Below are 19,453 nucleotides of genomic sequence, written 5' to 3'. Positions count from 1 at the left end.
CTTTTAATGGAGGGACCGAAACTTCTCAGGTTTCATAAAAAAAAAAAAAAAAAAAAAAAAAAAAAATTGTGTTTCAAAGATTAAACAAAGTCTTAAGGGTTTCGAACAATATGAGGGTGAGTAAATGATGACAGAATTTTCATTATTTGTGTGAACCATCCCTTTAAGAGTACGAATTAGGGGTTACCACGTTTTACAGAATAGCATTGTAGTGGCAAATTTTAGATGCTTAAAACCTATTTTAACCATATTTTCTTTTTCTTTAAAACTAGCGAAATGGTATTTTGAGTAACTACTGTGATGGATGAAATGAAACAACATTAAAGCCAAGTCTTTCCGCTCTCGTTTAAATGTTGTACATGACAGGAAAAAAAAAATGTAGGCCTGCATTTTTGTGAAGCAGCATGAAAACCACATATATGAGAAGTGCTGTACTTTTAAGATAAATATCATAAACATCAGCGCGTAGTTTGCATGTGATGTTTGCGTGCTATGCGTGTTAACCATCTCACCTTACACTCTTCTCATAGACTTTTGTGCGGTATACTTCCTCCTGGTCCAAACTGATCGTACAGAAGGTGCAGAGGTCACGGAGACGGTTCGGTCCTGAGCTCGGACCCAGATTCTTTGCTTCACCTGCCGAGAGAAGAATAATAGGTGTTTAAGAAGGCACTTGTCTGTGCTCCAACACGACTTGTCACATCATATGTATATAAAGACATTCTGCATTAGATACTTTTAAAAAATAATATATATCTGCAAATTGCATTTGAATTCAAGGTTTGTCAGTTGTGGGGTTGGCGATGTACGGCCACTAACACGCGCGCACACACTTGCAGGAGCGCTGTGGTGGTGCAGAGGCTTGGGGAGGATGTGGCCGCTGTACGTGGAGCTCATCTAAGATGTGGTTATAGACGAGAAGCATTAACTTCCTCCCAGCGTGCACTGGGGCTTCCAGGAGAGCGCTGATTCAAAAGATCAAATTCAAAAACACACACATACACAACCACACATATTAATGTGTCAAGGCAGATGGAGCCATAACTGATCCACACCACATCAAACCAGGATGACACCGCTAGAGAACGCAAGAACAATTAATAAACACGAACAGGCACATCATAACTTTTTATCTCAAATGTATATTTTCAGATACTCTGGATACTTTATTGTGGTTCACTTTTAGTTTTAAAAGAAAATTACCACAAAATATTGCTTTTTTTTTTTATAAAGCCATTCATAAAATGGTTTCTTGCAATTCAGCTGTTATTCATGTTCTTAGTAGTAGAGATAAACCTTATGTTGTAAGAAGCATGTCATATTTCATCGCAAAGAAAAACTATGCATTATATTTTGCATAAAGATAATACAGCCTATATTATGACCTTTTTTACCATTTTTAACTGTACATTTTTAACTGTACAATTATTATATAAAAAAAAAAAAATCACAAAAAAACTATTTCCTCTCAAATTCTCATTTCTGCAAGACAAAAACAAAATATTAATCTCATTACCATAATGCACATGAAAATGTTTTTATTTTAACTATTTAAAAAACATATGCATCATTTATGTATATTTTTGTTCTTGGTCTATTTGTTTTAGTATTTTTATTTATACCATTTTTGTGGCGCTGAATGTTATTTATGCTGATTTTGTGTCAAAACAGGATGAATAACATGTTTTATAGTGCATTATAGTGATGATAATGAGATTTTTTGCAAAAAGAGAATTTGAACCTTCAACCAATCAGACCACAAGAGGCATGATCAACGGGCATCGATCCATCGCTTCTCTATCTGTCATTGTGTTAAACCCGCCAATAGCACGCCAGGTGGATAAGCCAGTCTGTGATTGGTTTCCGCAAAAGTGTGACAGAAGCAGGTTAAATTAATGTACAGGTTTCCAGACTGAGTTGCAGGGCGAAATCAAATCGCCGGCAGGTCAGCTTGGGTTTACCCAGTCTAGTGTGTCAAGAAAATGTTAAAATCCATGTCAAAAGTCTTTAAAATAACCTTATTTTTCTGCAGGCAAAATATAATTTATTTTCTTCTTTTGGGCTGAAATAATACTTCATAATGTGTTGATGACCAAATAAAATTCATTCTACAAGATGCGCTTATATTCTCATTAGGCAGGGAGGAGAGACTGAATGCACAAAGTCTGCAAAATACACTTTTAGCTATTACGGTCTCGGTTTCCGGCACGCACACGCACACGCACGCACATGCACACACACACCTCTTCCCTTGAACCATTCAGAAAACAACAGCAAATACAACCCAGAGCAGCTCATAATGATGCTCACAGTCGACACAGATAAAGACTCAGAGGAAACTAAACTCCCAACAGCACACTGCCGCAGGGAGCCGTGATAGCAGCCAATGCCCTAGAGTTAACCCTCTCTTCTCACACACATACACACAGGTGTGATGAAGAGAAGCGAACATGTGTAGCACTGTATGCTTAGCAACGGATGTTAACACAAACCACAACCGTGAGGCCTGAACAAACAAGATACACAGGGCTTCACACACACAGAGACACTAAACTCTGGAGTTCCCTACATGAGAACGCACACATGTACTCGTACTCGCACACATTCATAGACATAAAAAAACGTGAACAAAAACTATGTCAAAAAATGCAACCATACCGGATACATTTCTGTGAAATAATTTGGGCCACACCAGCTAAATAATACAGAAATCCGCCTATCATTAATGTTCAACACATCCTTAGGCTCTTGCAGGATTAAAAATTATGCCTGGTCTTGATATTTCTTTTAGCTAAAAATAAGAGTGGTGGTTTATCGCATTTTACGGCATTTGAATTGATCAAAATGACAGATTTTCCAATAAAATCAATGTAGAAAAAAAGGGCAAAACATCTACAGATTCCATTTGAATTTTATCTAGAACCATCGGTTTCGCTATTGTCACAACTGTGAGTTTTAGTTTCTGGAGTATTTGGATAAAAACCAAAACAAGCCAAGACATGACAAAACCCCAAACACACACACACACAAAACGAACAAAAAGAAAAGACAAAAAAACACAACAACAACAAAAACAATACAAAACAACGTACGTTTTGGAGTAAAAAAAAAAAAAAACTAGACAAAAACAAACAAAAAACTAAATTGGACAATAAATGTTCACTATTGTAACAGAGTTTTAGTTATGTACACACACACACACACGCACACACACACACACACACACACACACACACAAAAAATACAAAATGCAAGATAAAAAAAGAAAAATAGAAAGACAAGACAAAAAATAAAACCACAAAACGAATGGCCACAGAACGCATGCCTGCAAGGAAATATTGCTGACTTAACAAACAAAGACATAATAATAAAAACATCACATTATTACTTTATCAGAATTTTATATGATTGAGCCTTTATTCACAACGACTTGATACTCGTTAAGGTTAATTTTAGGCAGAAATACACCGATGGCGACTGACCGAGATAGTTTAAATTTATATTCATTAATACTTTAGTACACAATATATGATCCCGTGAGTCACATTGCAACAGTTAGTTAATATCACATTCACTCTAGAAGAGGATTGCATCACTGGGTTTGGTGGTAAAAGCAGAGACTGTTTAGTGTTAGCTGTGTAAGCACTGCAAACTGCTAAGGGTGTGTGAGGTGACAGCGTCAATCTGCTTCAGCTCTTAAAGAACTATTAATGTCTAATCCCAGTGCCACTGACTGTGAAACTAAAGCGACTCTTGAGCTCTGTGCTAAGCCCTCCTGCCCCGAATCACTCACAACCAGCCCCAGAGACCCGTTGTGACGCGATCCCTCACTGAGAGAATCTAACATAGACCCACTGGATCGACCGGAAGAGGAAACACTGAGTTGGTTAGTTTTTGAGCCCATCTTTGACCCTAATTTAGCAATGCTCATAATAATTTAACTAAGTGCCTTAGAAAAATACTGAATAGGCAGAAAAGCTAACTTCAGAACTAAACACAGGCTGTGTTTGGAATTGAGTACTAGTGTTTGACAGCATACTAACTATTTTTAAGAGTATGCGCTCCGTTACTATTTTTAAGTATTTTAAAAATGACTGATATTCTATAGAACTGATCTTTGTCCTAAGCAACCATAAAACCAGTAGCTGTGCTAGTTTCATGTGTCATGTCACTCTGTGGTCTCCTTCTCGCAAAATAACAAAAATAAAATCAACACAAATCATGCATTACACTGGAAATGTAACAACAACAACGTGTTACATTGTGGATGCTCATGCATTCAAAACTGACATTCTCTGCACAGAATACATACTGCGAGAAACATAGCTCTAGTGCCCTTCCCTCAACCCCAGTGACATCTGAAAGTATGAGACAATAATATATATATATATATAAATAAAAAATACAGTTTATATATAAACTACACTCATCTGCCACTTTATTATGTACGAGGTGTACTGCTAGTTCCAGGTTGGACCCACTTTTGCCTTAAAGAACTGCCTTAATTCTTCATGGCATAGATTCAACAAGGTGCTGGAAAGATTCTTTAGAGATTTTGGTCTACATTGACATGATAGCATCATGTAGTTGCTGCAGATTTGTCGGCTGCACATCCACCAAATCCTAAAAGTGCTCTATTGGATTGAGATCTGGTGACTGTGAAGGCTATTTATAGTGAACTCATTGTCATGTTCCAGAAATCATTTTGAGAGGATTTGAGCTTTGTGACATGGCGTGTTATCCTGCTAGAAGTAGTGCACACTGGACACTAGCTATGTTGCCATCTAAAGTTGCGAATATAATTTATGCGCAAAGATGCAATATCGCATAAAACATTTGCGAAAAAAGTTTCCATCCAGTGAGTCGAAGAGAACATAATCGTCACTTCCTGATAAACTACCGCTAAAAAAACACTAAGAAACATACGAGAAGCCTATAATCATTTTCGTATATAATAAATGATTCGCGTCTCCGAGAAACTTGTGCGTCTCAATAAACGTGTTGTCATGCTTTCAGAGGCAGATGTGCTGTTTGGGAACGCAGTCGTGTAGGACAGTTCTAAGTGGGAAATATACCGAGCATCTTTGACAACAGACTTCTGAAAGACCAAAACAGCTTTTAAGATTTTTCCGCTGGTTAGTTCGGTTATGCTGTTACATCGCGAAAGTCACTTTCTTTGTGCGCATCAAGGAATTTATTTGGTAAATGCATTTCCATCGTAGTTTACTTTATACGCATGTTTTCGTATCGGAGAGAAAATGTATCCGACTCAAACGAGCGCATAAGTTTTTAATGCGCATTTTTTGAATTTATGCGCATCTTGGCGTTTCCATTCAGCATTTTTTGATGCAATATCCCAAAATGCGCATAAAAATAGGTGGATGGAAACATAGCTACTGTGGACATGATCAGTAACAATACTCAGGGAGGCTGTGGTGTTTAAACAATGTTCGATTGGTACTAGGGGGCCCAAAGTGTGCCATGAAAATATCCCACACACCATTACACCACCAACAGCCTGAACCGTTGATACAAGGCAGGATGGATCCATACTTTCATGTTGTTTGTGCCAAATTATGACCCTACCCTCTGAATGTTGCAGCAGAATTCGAGACTCACCAAACTAGACAACATTTTTTCAATCTTCTATTGTCCAATTTTGGAGAGCCTGTGCGAACTGTAGCCCCCTGTTCTTAGTTGACAGGAGTGGCACCCGGTGTGTCTTCTGCTGCTGTAGCCCATCTTCTTCAAGTTTCGACACATAGACCGTAAAAAAATATGGACGACGCGACTTCATTCTCTTCCGCTGAAGAAAAGTGAAGCCGCCGGAGGTCCGAATATGGAGCTGACATCTTGCGCAGATTTGGGACTGAGTCTGCGCAGTAGTGACCTCGGGACAGGAGTCTGCACTCTGCACAGTAGAGAGCAGGAAGTAGAGGCGCGATATCAAAAGCCTGCCCACACTCTTGCAGATGCAGAACAATTCATTTTGTTGGTGTGAAATAAACAGTTATGGAGATGTAGAAATTAAAGCTAAATCTCCAATCTCCTCCCGAAAATCCTGAAAAAAAGTCTGTTGGTGCCTCAGTGACAACTTCACTCAGAGAAGCTCTCAATCTCAGCTGTCAATCATGACGTCACACCCCGTTTTTATAGCATCAAATAACTAACAAAAACCAAAACTTATTTAAAAAAAACAAACACTTGAAATTAAATCAGCGTGATTTAAAATACTTAAAATTTCAAAAATTATATTAAGTGTAATATGATTGTTTCGTTTGTCTCGCGTCCATTAGAATACATGGAGGGACCTATACTGGGACCAACCACCTGGGGGTGATCGAGATGTTTTGGCTTTAGTTTTAAACACGAGTGCTGCAGGCTTGGTTCGACATGTCGTGCATTCAGAATTGGTCTTCTTCAAAGCTCGATTGAACCAAGTGGCCATTTGAGTTACTGTTGCCTTTCTATCAGCTCAAACCAGTCTGGCTATTTTCCTCTGACCTCTGGCATCAACAAGGCATTTTTTCACACAGAATTGCTGCACTGGATATTTTCTTTTTTTTAGACCATTCTCTGAATGGTTGTGCGTGAAAATCCAAGGACATCAGCAGTTTCTGAAATACTCAGACCAGCCCACCTGACACCAACAACTATGGCATGTTCAAAGTCACTTAAATCACCTTTCTTCCCCATTCTGATGCTCAGTTTGAACTTCAGCAGATCGTCTTGACCATGGGTGGGTCTCAATCAGCTTCCTAGCTCCCAAGCCCATGAATCATATGATGTTTTCACAAATTCGGACACTGGAAAGGACAGTAAAGGACGCTGGCTCACTACACATTGGGACACCGGTGACTATTTCCGGCGACGTGACAACGTCCTCATTGTACAACAGCACTACTGGCATTTATGAACAACAGCAGAGCTGATATCTTTCTGACATTACTTAAAGGGTTAGTTCACCCAAAAATGAAAATTCTGTCATGAATTAATTACCCTCATGTCGTTCGACACCCGCAAGACCTCCCTTGATCTTCGGAACACAAATGAAGATATTTTAGTTGAAATCTGATGGCTCTGAAAGGCCTCCATTGGCACAATGCACGTTACACTCTCAAGACCCTTAAAAGGTACTAAAGACGTCGTTACAAAGTCCATCTCACTACAGTGGTTCTACAATAACTTTATGAATCGGCGAGAATAGTTTTTGTGCGCAAAAAAACCCTAAATAACGACTTCTATAGTGATGACGATTTCAAAACACGGAATCATGAAGCTTCGAAACGTTGTGAATCAGTGAGTCGAATCATGATTCGGATCGCGTGTCAAACCGCCAAACTGCTGAAATTTGGCGATCCAAACAGCTGAATTGACTCACTGATTCATAACGCTTCAAAGCTTCATGATTCCGTGTTTTGAAATCGTCATCACTATATAAGTCGTTATTTAGGGTTTTTTTGCGCACAAAAACTATTCTCGCCTATTCATTAAGTTATTGTAGAACCACTGTGGTGAGATGGACTTTGTAACGACGTCATTACACTCTCAAGACCCTTAAAAGGTACTAAAGTGCCATTGTGCCAATGGAGGCCTTTCAGAGCCATCAGATTTCAACTAAAATATCTTCATTTGTGTTCCGAAGATCAACGGAGGTCTTACGGGTGTCGCACGTCATGAGGGTAAGTAATTAATGACAGAATTTTCATTTTTGGGTCAACTAACCCTTTAATGTAGCCTACATTATGATAAATACTTTACTTGTTACATATACGTGCAACATTTCAGCTGTAAATAAATTATAAATGTTAGCTAGATTGTGTTCATTACCGGTCTTACGTTGTACGTTTATGGTGAAATATCACAAAATAATGGTTTGCATTTTTAAAAACATCTATCACGTGTCATTATGTGCAGTGAGTTGGCTCACGTGATTTAAGAATCACGCTTCAGAACTTCTGTTAAGGGAACATAGTGTGCATCGATGCTCCCGGGTTTTCACCGTGCATTGTGGGACTTTTTAGGGAGCGAATGTTTCAAAGCCCCGGAAGGATTCTGCGATTGAGACAGCCCTTAAAATGGCCGACTCCCTGATCAGTGCCCTGATTGAGATGCGCCCGATGTCTACATGCCTAAATGCATTGAGTTGCTTAAATGAGATTGGCAGATTAGATATTTGTGTTAACAAGCAGTTGAACAGGTGTAGCTAATTGGGAACGGTGAGTGTATATGCTGTGTTTGTCTGTGTGTGTGTGTGTGTGTGTGTGTGTGTGTGTGTGTGTGTGTGTGTGTGTGTGTGTGTGTGTGTGTGTGTGTGATGTGTGAAAGTAGTACTTCTGCTTTAGTGGTATGATTGTATGGATAGTTTTTTATGTGTTGCTCAAAACTATTTGTAACAAAATAGTTATTGTGAAAGAAGCATGAAGGCGCAAGAGAAGGATGAGGTTTGAGAGTGAATGAAGTAAGCGGTCAGAAGGTTATGAGTCAATGAGTGTGAGCCACAAGTTTTAAACACCAACCTCAGCTTGTTTGCTACGTTTAAAGACCCCACAAAATCACTTGAGCAGTTGAAACAAGACAAATCAAAGAGCTAATAGACGCCAATAGACTTCACATGACCGCTCACAAAATCATGATTTGCTATATGCTTTTGCTAGAGAGTAGCAGGCTTATTACTGGAGTAAACTTTGGACGGGCCCATGAGTACAAGATGAGTCATCAATATTTCTAGTCTATTTTCTCTAAGAGGAAATGACAACGTTTTGTTTTACGCAAGCATTTAGATGACCTCAAATTTAACAGACATTAACTAAAAACCCCCCAAACAATACTGATTTCAAGAAATCATTTAAAATGACTTTCAGTACAATCATTTCATGAATGCAGGGTAACAAGGAAGGAAAACACATAACACATAACCACTAGTAGAAAACAAAAGGTTGTGGTGGTTTAAATAATATAGTATATCAGGACTATTGTCTGCAAAGCACTGAAATGTTCTAATAAGAGCATCAGAATTGGTTGACACACGAACAATGTGGCCAGTATAAAGTCGTAAGCGTGTGTTGTAAGATGGTCCTCATAGAGCCAGCCCTTAGTTCAGTTCCTCTTTGTTAGCTGTTATTAGTTTACTACTGAATGCTTCATAGTTCTCCAACACATAACAACATGAAAACATTTCCTCCTGGTGTTTGTATATGTGCATGCACACCTGCCGATGGCCGGGGCTGGTGACCACATGTAAATGTGGCCGTTTGTGTGCAAAAAGAAGGGGAAAGAAAAGAAAAAGATAACATCAGAGTGAGCAAAAAAGCATTTTAGTCCGTGAGGGTACCAATTACACTTTCCAATGGAAAGATTCATGGCTCGACATCACAAAAAAGGTTTACCAATGCTAAGGTATTTTGAGAGAATTTTAAAAATATTGCTATGGTGTTCTGAATAGGTTTAGCATGTTTCTCAGGTGTTCGGAGAGAATTTTAGTGAGTTGCTAAGGGTTTTATTTAGGTTTCGTTTGTAAGGTATTCTGAGAGACTTTTAGCATTTGGCTAAGGTGTTCTGATTGGATGTTAGTGTGTACCAAATGTGTTGAGTTGATTTTTGCATATTTCTAAGATGTTGTGAGAGTACTTAAACATGTTGCTAAGGCGTTCTAAATGTTTTTAAGGCCGGGACACACCAAGGGCCGTTTTTGAGCGGCAGTCGGCTTAGTTTTTGCTCTAGTCGGATGTCGAGTTTTTTTGGACCGATTCAGCATGTTGAATCAGCGTTGGGCCGTCAGTGAGAGAGAGAACTCTGATTGGCTGCTCAGCTTAGCGAACGTGTCAGTGATGTAAGCGAGGCGGTACAGACTGCACGTCATCTTACCTGAGCATTCAAATGCACAAATATTTTCATAATATTTCTTGATATTCAAAATGGTAAGCAAGTGCTGCTTTGTTTACGGTTTGTATATCTGCAGTCATTTGGTTTCCCTTTTTTAATGATGAAAATAGACTATTGATACCCGCTGATATAGACAGATATTCACTTACGCGCAGAGCACACATGCTAGTTGACAGTCGCCTTTAGGCCCAATCCCATTTCTACCCCTTAGCCCTTCCCTTACCCCTTCATTTTGCACGTTCACGATTCTCTTTTGGCGGGAGTGGTAGGAGTAAGAGGAAGGGCTAGATAGCCCTTCAAACTAAGATTTTTCAGGACCACACTTCGAACAAAGTGGTAAGAGGATTTCCCTGCATAGATACACCGACTACATTGCTGCTAGAAGGTGTGTAGTGATGTTGCCACTCGGGATCGTTCACTTGTGTGTCGCCTGGCTGCCAGTTTCTCCATAGCTTGCTAAACATACTATTTGAGTTATGTGAACATAAATTAATAATAGTTAAAAAAAGATATCTGGTCATCCTTCATAACGCAGTCGATATTTACATCACGTATCGTCTGTAAACTCTTGCGTTACCAAGGCAACGACTGACTCGTTTATATACCATTGCAAAGAACTCCGTTATCGCAGCACCAAAAACAAGAAAACGAAACCATATCCGTACCGGCCGTCTCGGATCAGCACGGAAAAGAGCGGTTAATAAACAAAGAGAACAGTTTGGCCCGATGGAAAAGCGGCTTCACTAGCCTTGTATGTTCTGTATCATTCTGTATCGTCTCAGCAAAATCGAAGGCTCATACGTTTTTGAACTGAAAACGAACGCCGTTTTATTAAGTCCAAATACAGCGCAAAACTATGTTGGGAGTGAGTAATTTGAGTTAAAGTGACTTAAACATGCTCGCGCCTGGTTTCTGTTAGATATAGCCTAAGCACATCATTGCTGTTCATACTGGTTAAATGTTACAGGACACTAATAAAAGAAAAATGGTATGATGACGTGTAATAGTATAGTAGTGGTGTCCCATTTCTTAAGGGAATATTTTCACCCCTACACCTTGCCACTCTGTTTCAAGGGGCAAGGGGAATGGGTAGGGGTAGAGGTAGAGGAAGGGGTATAAAATAGAATTGGGATTGGGCCTTAGTCCTTTTGGTGTGTTCTAGCACAGCTTTTTGGCCGAGACACAGACGACACAGCTAGTTTTTCATCGCCTGGGCTTTAGTGTTGTTGCCATCTGTATTGTCATGACTTATCCTATTAATGTTGATACTAAAGGAATACAAATAACCTATTCCATAGTGATTCCCGTCAACTTATAAACTAGTATTCAATAAAAAAAAGCATTATTAAAAAAATAAGAGCGGTGGCCAAACGTTGCGAGTTACTACACTAAGAACAATCCGTAAAAATAGGGAACAATGTACTGTTAATATGAAGGAATTATCAGTATCGCTTTTCCACGCGTTTTACCTATATTGTAAATGACAAATGGCATTATGTTGTATTTTAGAGATGATTTTCTTCATGACATTATCCCATTTTTTTTCTTACTGTGTGAATCAAGTAACGCTTCAGGGAAGCTATTCAAATCTTTATATGCTAATTTCTCTGTAGAACCTGTATGAACTATAACACTTTGTCTTGGTATATTTGTCATTATCCTATTTTTGACTATTTATGTCCACAGGCATATTGTGGCCCAAATCCGAATTAATACCGGATTTTCTGTTAAGCTAAGGGATTTCGGTGACTTTAGCAGATTAATATTATTGCAGGAATTAAATCAAACACAGTATAAATGCTGCATGCACAGAATGGTATTTTTGTTTGTCGAGGCCGTAACCCAATTTTTGTTGTTGTTTATGCTTGGTGTTGACATGCGTCCCGATTAGAACACTTACTTGGACAAAGCCATCGCTGCAGTGTGACGCACGGCACAGTGGCCTACGTACCAAAAAACTCATAAAAGTCATTCTGAAACCTGGTGTGATTTTGTGAATGAAAAAGCCATTGAGCTGCATTCATTCACCTCACGGACCAATGGGCAGTAGCCATTATTAGACAAAGACATAACAGTTGTTGTCAACCAACTACAAAACACTGGTAGACAAATGAATGCCCTTATCCTTTCATAAAAATAGGAGTGGAGCAAACCACACATATATTTAGCTCAATGTGTTAAGACCCACAGACTAACTGCACAACTAAAACAGCTATCAACCGATCAATTGTTCAGGGTTACGTGTGTTACACTGTCCCCTTTGAGAGTTTCGGATATATGCTGGATAATTTGATTTGATATTGGCACATGATTGTGTGACATGTCTCGGTTTACAGTGTGTCATTCAGTCGATATCTCCCTGATTTATCCTAAACATCATCTTTTCAGTCAAGCCAAATAAAACTCTGAAGACTTCAGTTGTGTTTTTTTTTTATTTTTTAAGCATGCCAAGTTTTAAATTATAGGAAATTCAGGTTAGATAATGTAAAAGTAAACAGTACCTGGTTTCTTCCCCAAAGTATTTACGAACAAGAGAGCAATTATTTATCAGTACTCTGTAATTTCCCTAAGGACTTTCCCAATTCTTCCTGAAGGTATCTTTAAGTTTAATGCACTAAACATGACAGCTAGTTTTCTGTCAGACCATATGAAACAAAATTGTATGATTTTCCATAGCCTACATGTCTGAAATTTCAAACTACATCCATGTCACATAACGGCAAGTTATTCACTAATATTGCTATATTAGCATTTTATCACCTACTCAACAGATTATTGGAATTGGCCTGAGATTGGAACTTCCAAGTCTCCAAAATGCCCTAAAAGTCCCAACTACCAGAAATGCCCCCCCCACACCCCCATTGTAGACAGCTGTTTCAGTACAGTGGCAAACGCAGGTTAGGGTGGTTACAGTAAGCAGAAAAGCCTACCCTCATCCAGGTGGAAAGATAAAAGCAATGTCTTTCACACAATCATACACATCCACACACAGTTTTAAAAATGAGCATGAAGGGCTGTACATAAGACTATTGCGGAAAGATTTATTAAGACAGGTTTTAAGGTACTAAACAACCTCTGGGTTATAAATGGAAATAAAACTTATTAACAGAAGTTACCACAGGAAATATTTTTCATTACATTTATATTGTATGTTTTTTATACTCCGGTGAAATGAAGAGCTCCTCTACTTCACATGAATTAAGCAATATCATTTGGATATGAGGCTTCCAGAGAGCTTTCCAGTGAGTGATGATTTACCACGAAGTCACTTGCAACACAGGTTTCAGTTCAATTTTTTTTTTTTTTTGGTGGGTGAGGGGTGTGAGACAGTAAAAACATAATCACCAATCATTCTGACAGTGTAAAGAAAATATCTCTTTAAATAAATGAACTTAAATTCAAATACGCTCAAAATCTCAGGGACCATTTTAATTCAGACACGGCGAGCTTCCATTTGCCCGATAGTGACAGCTGTCATATTCCTTTCAAAAAAGTACCATGCAAGTACTATTTTACAATAAGAGTACCTTAAGGTAATATCATAGTACACTTTAAGAAAATGTTTTAACATTAATGTAACGTTTTTAAATGTGACAAAACATTTTACTTGACTAATAATATCATTTTACAATAATGGTATCAAAAGGTAATATAACAGTACACTTTAAAAACCTACAGTTGAATTACCAATCAGTTCATTTAAATGTTATTAGATGTCATTCAAAAGTTATTACTTGACAAACCATTTTTACACTGTACTGTGACATATAACATAGTGATGAATGATGATGTATGTACAATTGAATTTAAATTGTCCTTTCAAAGAATAAATTATTATTACCATGGCATAACTTCAAAAATAATATGGTATTACTACGGTATCATGACCAAAAATTATCTTAGTTCCATGGAACAATTGGCAATGCGTCTATTTAACTAAATCAACAGGGCTATACTGGATTATACAAATGAATGTCATTTATAAGCATCATACCGAAGTTTTACAGTGTAAATATATCAAATACCATAACAACTATACCATAGGTAATCCAGCTATAGTTACAACTGTAAAATCATAATACATTTATATATGATCTTCTGCAAAGACATTTTATTTTCTTTTTTATATTACAGTAGCTCCTAATACCAAGTTACCACAGTTTTAATGTAGGCCTACTAACTGTAATAAATGTGAAAAATAAATTAAGTGCGTACTGAGTAATATTTCATTTGAAATCACTTAACGGCTATTGAGGAACAGTTTATATTATAGCGTACATAATATAATATACGCTTTTACTAAAGGTTTTCAAGAAATGTGTAAATACTATCATTATCTTTGGCATTGTTCGCGAATTTAAAGCGATGCAACAACTTCCGTCCAGCTCAGAATTTGTCAAATTTCGGCGAGGATTCCACCGTCTATTTCACAACCTCAATCCGCGTAAGAATGAATCAAACAACCGCCAACTCCGGTGACATAAAGGCTGATTTAGTGAAGACGGGTAAATAAAGAACAAGATTTAACTCCTGTACTAACATTATAGTGAGTAAAAACGGCGGTTGTGAGGGGGAACCAGGCAATGGAGCATGTTAGCACCACGGCTAACTCACAGATAACGGGGGAAAATAGCTATATCTGTCACTGAAGATGTAAACATTGTTTAAACATAAATTACCTACAACCATGTGAGCTACATATCCAAACTGTGCGTAAAATGTGACAAACAGCGCTTGATTCTCAGAGCCCCATCCAGTAGCTCTGAGTGTGAGTGTGTGTGTGTGTGTGTGTGTGTGTGTGTGTTGCTCTACCGCGCCCCTCTTTCCCCCGTGCCGATCCTTTTCTTTCTCTCCCAAAGCCATCTAAACACACACTTCCTCACACACATCAAACTCGCAGCGTGTCGCACTTACATATCTTTCCTCGGAGGCTCTGCAAAATCCGGATTTTCGTGTCGTCTTCTTCCGCCATGGTCCAAGTTTCGTCTCTGTACAGTACATTCAACACTTATCACATCCGTTTATGAATGCAGGCTCACGGACGGCCCTCAGAAGCGTCACCGGCTCAGCGCGATTGGTCGCGACGCCAGACCGGGATTTGTGTGAATCAACTCACACAGACAACATCATGTAGTCAAAACAAACGGAAGCCCTAGTGGAGGACGAGCGACAGAGCAGATGGACGGGGCCCACGGAAGAAACCCAGTGACTTGTGTTTCTTTAAAGTGAAAATTACCCCATGATTTAGACTACTCAACCTCAGTGTTGGGCACGTTACTTTAAAAAAGTAATTAGTTATAGTTACTAGTTACTTCTTACAAATAGTAACTGAGTTAGTAACTGAGTTACATCATTATAAAAGTAACTAATTACCAGGGAAAGTAACTACTGTGTTACTTTTTTTTTTTTCAAATGTTCAAATATGTCAAATAACTTGGATGCCCCCAATTTTAAATATGTTAAATGAATGAATTGGACACTAAATAGAATAAATTGCTATTATAAAACATTGTACATTAAATGTACACTATTGTAATGTTGCTGTGGGACAATGTGAGAGACACCTATCAAATTCAATACATTATTGTAAATATTATCAGTAGTATAACTACTATAGTGTAAATATTGTGTAAATAGTATCAGTACTTCTTTACTACTCCTCTGGTAGTGGAGCTCACGTTATCACCTGGGTTTTTAGCCACTAATGTTGTGGCTGTGATGATGTGAGGTGCTTCATTAGATTAGAATTACTTGCCACCGACGTGGAGAGACTCTTTCTTCCTGGGCATAAGTTAAACGTTACATAAACATTTTTACCTTTCACCTCAACGAGGGAAAAGTAGCGCTTATACTTCCAGTTTGCGAAAACTACCTTTGAAGTCGTTGGACTGCCATCGCTGACTGTGCATATACGTGTGCGTCATAGGTGTGTGTGTGTGTGTGTGTGTGTGTGTGTGTGTGTGTGTGTGTGTGTGTGTGTGTGTGAACTCAACCTATCAACCTCAACCTTGTCTCACACCCACCAATCATCATCAGTTATGTGTACCACCCAACCCACCCCCAACACGCATGGCTGGCGCGCGCGCACACACACACACGCGCGCGTTGCAGGTCCGACTGACAGAGAGCCTGTTCGGATGAAACCGCTTCAGTGAGCTCAATTATAGTAACGCCGCGTTTTTTTTTTCTCAGTAACGCTAACGGCGTTGTAATGGAAGAAACAGTAATTCGTTTGATTACTCGTTACTGAAAAAAGTAATTCCGTTAGTAACGCCGTTTATCTATAACGCCGTTATTCCCAACACTGCTCAACCTCAAGCCATCCTAGGTGTAAATGTGTTTCTGATGAACACAATCAGAGTTATATTAATAAATATCCTGATGCTTTCAATCTTTATAATGGCATTGAGGGGGTCCATTGAGTTTGAAGCTCAAAAAAGCACATCCATCCATCATAAACGTGCTCCACACGGCTCCACAGGGTTAATAAAGGCCTTCTGAGTTGAATTGATATCCATATTTAAAACATTATAAAGTAAAATAACTAGCTTCCACCAGACCACCTTCTATATTTAACATACGAGAAAAGCCTAACTGGCGCGGCACATCATACCTCCCGCAGTTTCTCTTGAAGCCGATCATGGGCTTCGGAAGCAAAAAAAAATGTGGGTGGGTCCTCAGAATTTTTTTACTGGAGTAGATGACAATTACATTAAATACAAATATATCGCTTTGCTTGCTAAACGTATAGTTCGGAAAGATAAAATTACGGAAATCGCCATATCATTGAGGGTGGCAGTAGTGTAGGGGTAAGACGCACAGCATCTAGTTTTGACACAAATCGACCCACGGTTTGAGTCCGCCTTTCGCCGAGCTCAATCTTCTCCCTTTTCCCATCACATCTCAGATCGGAAAGGCATTTATTTTCAATAAAAATGAAGAAAATATTACAAAAGTGGAAATAAAGCGTCTAACATGTGTTTAATAATACGTTTTATCGATTTGGGGTAGGTAAACAGACATGTGCTGAATGTTAGAGACGATAAAAGTGAGTGGGTAAAAAGTGGGTGGGTCTTGTCCCACCCACATACAATGGTTCCGACGCCCATGAAGCCAATACAGAAGTGACTTAAACTGCAATTCATAGACTGACCGCTAGAGACAGGCTCCAGAAGGGAGCAGAATCTCATTGAGCCCCATGTTAAATTGCCCAACTTTACAGCAGAAAAAAACATGTTTACAGCCTAGTACAAATTGTGGTTTTGGTCTATATGGCTAATTTTGCCCTTCATGACAACTGTGAGGTGGGTGAATTTTCGTTCTCATTCGTTTACATTATATAAAGCCTTAAAGTTCTGCATATATAAGAGCATGGCCACTTTGAGTGACAGGTGGATAGCCATTTATCTGCTGTCTGTTAGTCACATAGACCGTAAAAAAATATGGACGACGCGACTCCATTGACTTCCGCTGACCAAAGTTGAAGCTTTCATAGGCCCGCTCACGGCGCTGACATCTTGGGACCGAGTCTGCGCAGTAGCGATCTCGGGACCGGAGTTGCGCAGTAGAGAACAGGAAGTAGAGGCACGATTATCAAAAGCCCGCCCACACTCTCACAGATGCAGAACAATTCATTATGTTGGTGTGAAATAAACAGTTATGGAAGTGTAGAAATTAAAGCTAAAGCTCCAATCTCCTCCCAAAAATCCAGAAAAAAGTCCGTTAGTGCCTCAGTGACAAGTTCATTCAGAGAACCCGTCAATCTCAGCTGTCAATCATGACGTCACACCCCTCGTTTTTATAGCATCAAATAACTCACTAAAACTAAACTTATTTAAAAAACGAACACTTGAAATGAAATTATTGTAATAAAAACTGCCTAAAATGACAGAAACCATCTTTAGGAAACAATTATTTGAAGTGTAATTAAATTGTTTAGTGTGTCTCGCGCCCATTCTAATACATGGAGAGGCGGGGTTTAGGAGCTATACTGGGACCGGCCACCGGGGGGCGATCGAGGCGCGAAAGCTTCAATTTCTGACTGAAGCACTACAGGCTTGGTTAGTCATCACGCCACCTCAGCTCCACCCACGTCCCGCCTCTTTGCCCATTTTCTGTTATCCGGGAGTGACGCGCGATAACGCGCTTCCAAAATGGCAACGGCCAGCTCGTCCATACTTTACACTGCAAAACTGCTCTTCAGAATCCTATCGGTGACGTCACGGACACTACGTCCATATTTCTTTACAGTCTATGATTTTGAACTGCGAGAGGCGTTACACTTTCTTCTTAAAAAATATGGAAGGAGGTCTGGCGGGAGCTAGATATTTTACTTCATGAAGTATTAAATATGGATATTTTTCTAACAAAACCCATCGATTCGCTTCAGAAGGCCTTTATTAACCCTGTGGAGCCGTGTTGAGAGTACGTTTATGATGGATGGATGTGCTTTTTTGAGCTTCAAACTCAGAAAGAAGAAAGTCACAGGATGACTTGAGGGTGAGTAAATCATGGGGTAATTTTCATTTTAAAGTGAACCACTCCTTTAAAAGATTAGTTCACTTCAAAATTAACATTTCCGGACATTTTACTCACTCCAGTTCATGTCTTTCTTTCTTCAGTCGAAAAGAAATTAAGTTTTTTGAGGAAAACATTCCAGGATTTTTCTCCACCATAGGCTTCCATGGCAACCAAAATGTTGAAGGTCCAAATCAATGCTGTTTCAAAGGGCTTCGAAGGCTCCCAGACGAGGAATAGGGTCTTATAGCGAAACGATCGGCCATTTTCAAAACAAATAAAAAATGAATATACTTTTTAACCTAAATTGCTCATCTTGCGCTGCTCTGTGGCTGCCAGTGATTGCGCAATCACGTCGAAAATGTCACACTAGACGTAGGGAGAAGTACCGCCCCGTGTTTACAAAGCGCAAATGCGAAGACTAATACAAATGTCCTTTAGCAAAAAAAAAAAAAAAGGTACGACAACGATGTCGGACGACTTTGAAGTTGAAGATGGAGTGTTTTTTGGTAAAGGGTGTTTGAATTAGTCCTCGTACGTTCGCTTGGGGCGGTACTTCCGCTTACGTGACTTTTCCGACGTGATTGATTTCTTTTCCACTGAAGAAAGAAAGACAGGAACATCTTGGATGAGATGGGGGTGAGTAAAATATCAAGACATTTTTTTTTATTTTGAAGTGAACTAATCCTTTAAGTTAGCGGTCTACTGACAGCTATGGTTTGCATTTAAGGTGGATAGACTTTGACCTAAAAGGACTTTTAAGATTTAATTCTGCTCTACACAAAAATCACTTGGAAAAACACATATTAGTAATTAGTATTAGTGGGATTATTAGCCCACTAATAAATAAAGCTTTGCAAAGTGGTATGCACCATCCCTGGTCGGTTTGATAAATGCTACAGACTTTAAGACATATTGTTTATTTGTTTTACTTGTATGACCCATAATAATAATAATACATCAATAATTATATTCTAATAGTATTGCCATAATCAGACTATATGGACACATTTAATAGACTGATGATGCATTTCCACAATAGGTTGAAATC

The 19,453-nt window shown here is 38.9% G+C and overlaps 1 protein-coding gene across 1 annotated transcript in view; it reads right to left on the bottom strand.

Moving 5' to 3' along the window:
* rasa2 (RAS p21 protein activator 2) overlaps window positions 1-14,922 on the bottom strand; it is a 65,754-nt gene extending 50,832 nt beyond the window's left edge. The window contains exons 1-2 of the mRNA XM_079825746.1: window positions 14,800-14,922; window positions 513-636 (exon numbers count right to left, since the gene is read on the bottom strand). Coding sequence (XP_079681872.1) covers window positions 513-636; window positions 14,800-14,857 — 182 coding nt within the window. The 5' untranslated portion in view covers window positions 14,858-14,922. The remainder of the gene's footprint in view (window positions 1-512; window positions 637-14,799) is intronic.
* Window positions 14,923-19,453: the final 4,531 nt, after the last annotated feature.

The sequence above is a fragment of the Gobio gobio genome (genome assembly GCF_949357685.1).
Source record: "Gobio gobio genome assembly, chromosome: 9".
Lineage (NCBI taxonomy): Eukaryota > Metazoa > Chordata > Actinopteri > Cypriniformes > Gobionidae > Gobio > Gobio gobio.
The sequence above is the reverse complement of the archived record's forward strand: the minus strand, read 5'-3'. Positions and strand labels throughout refer to the sequence as shown.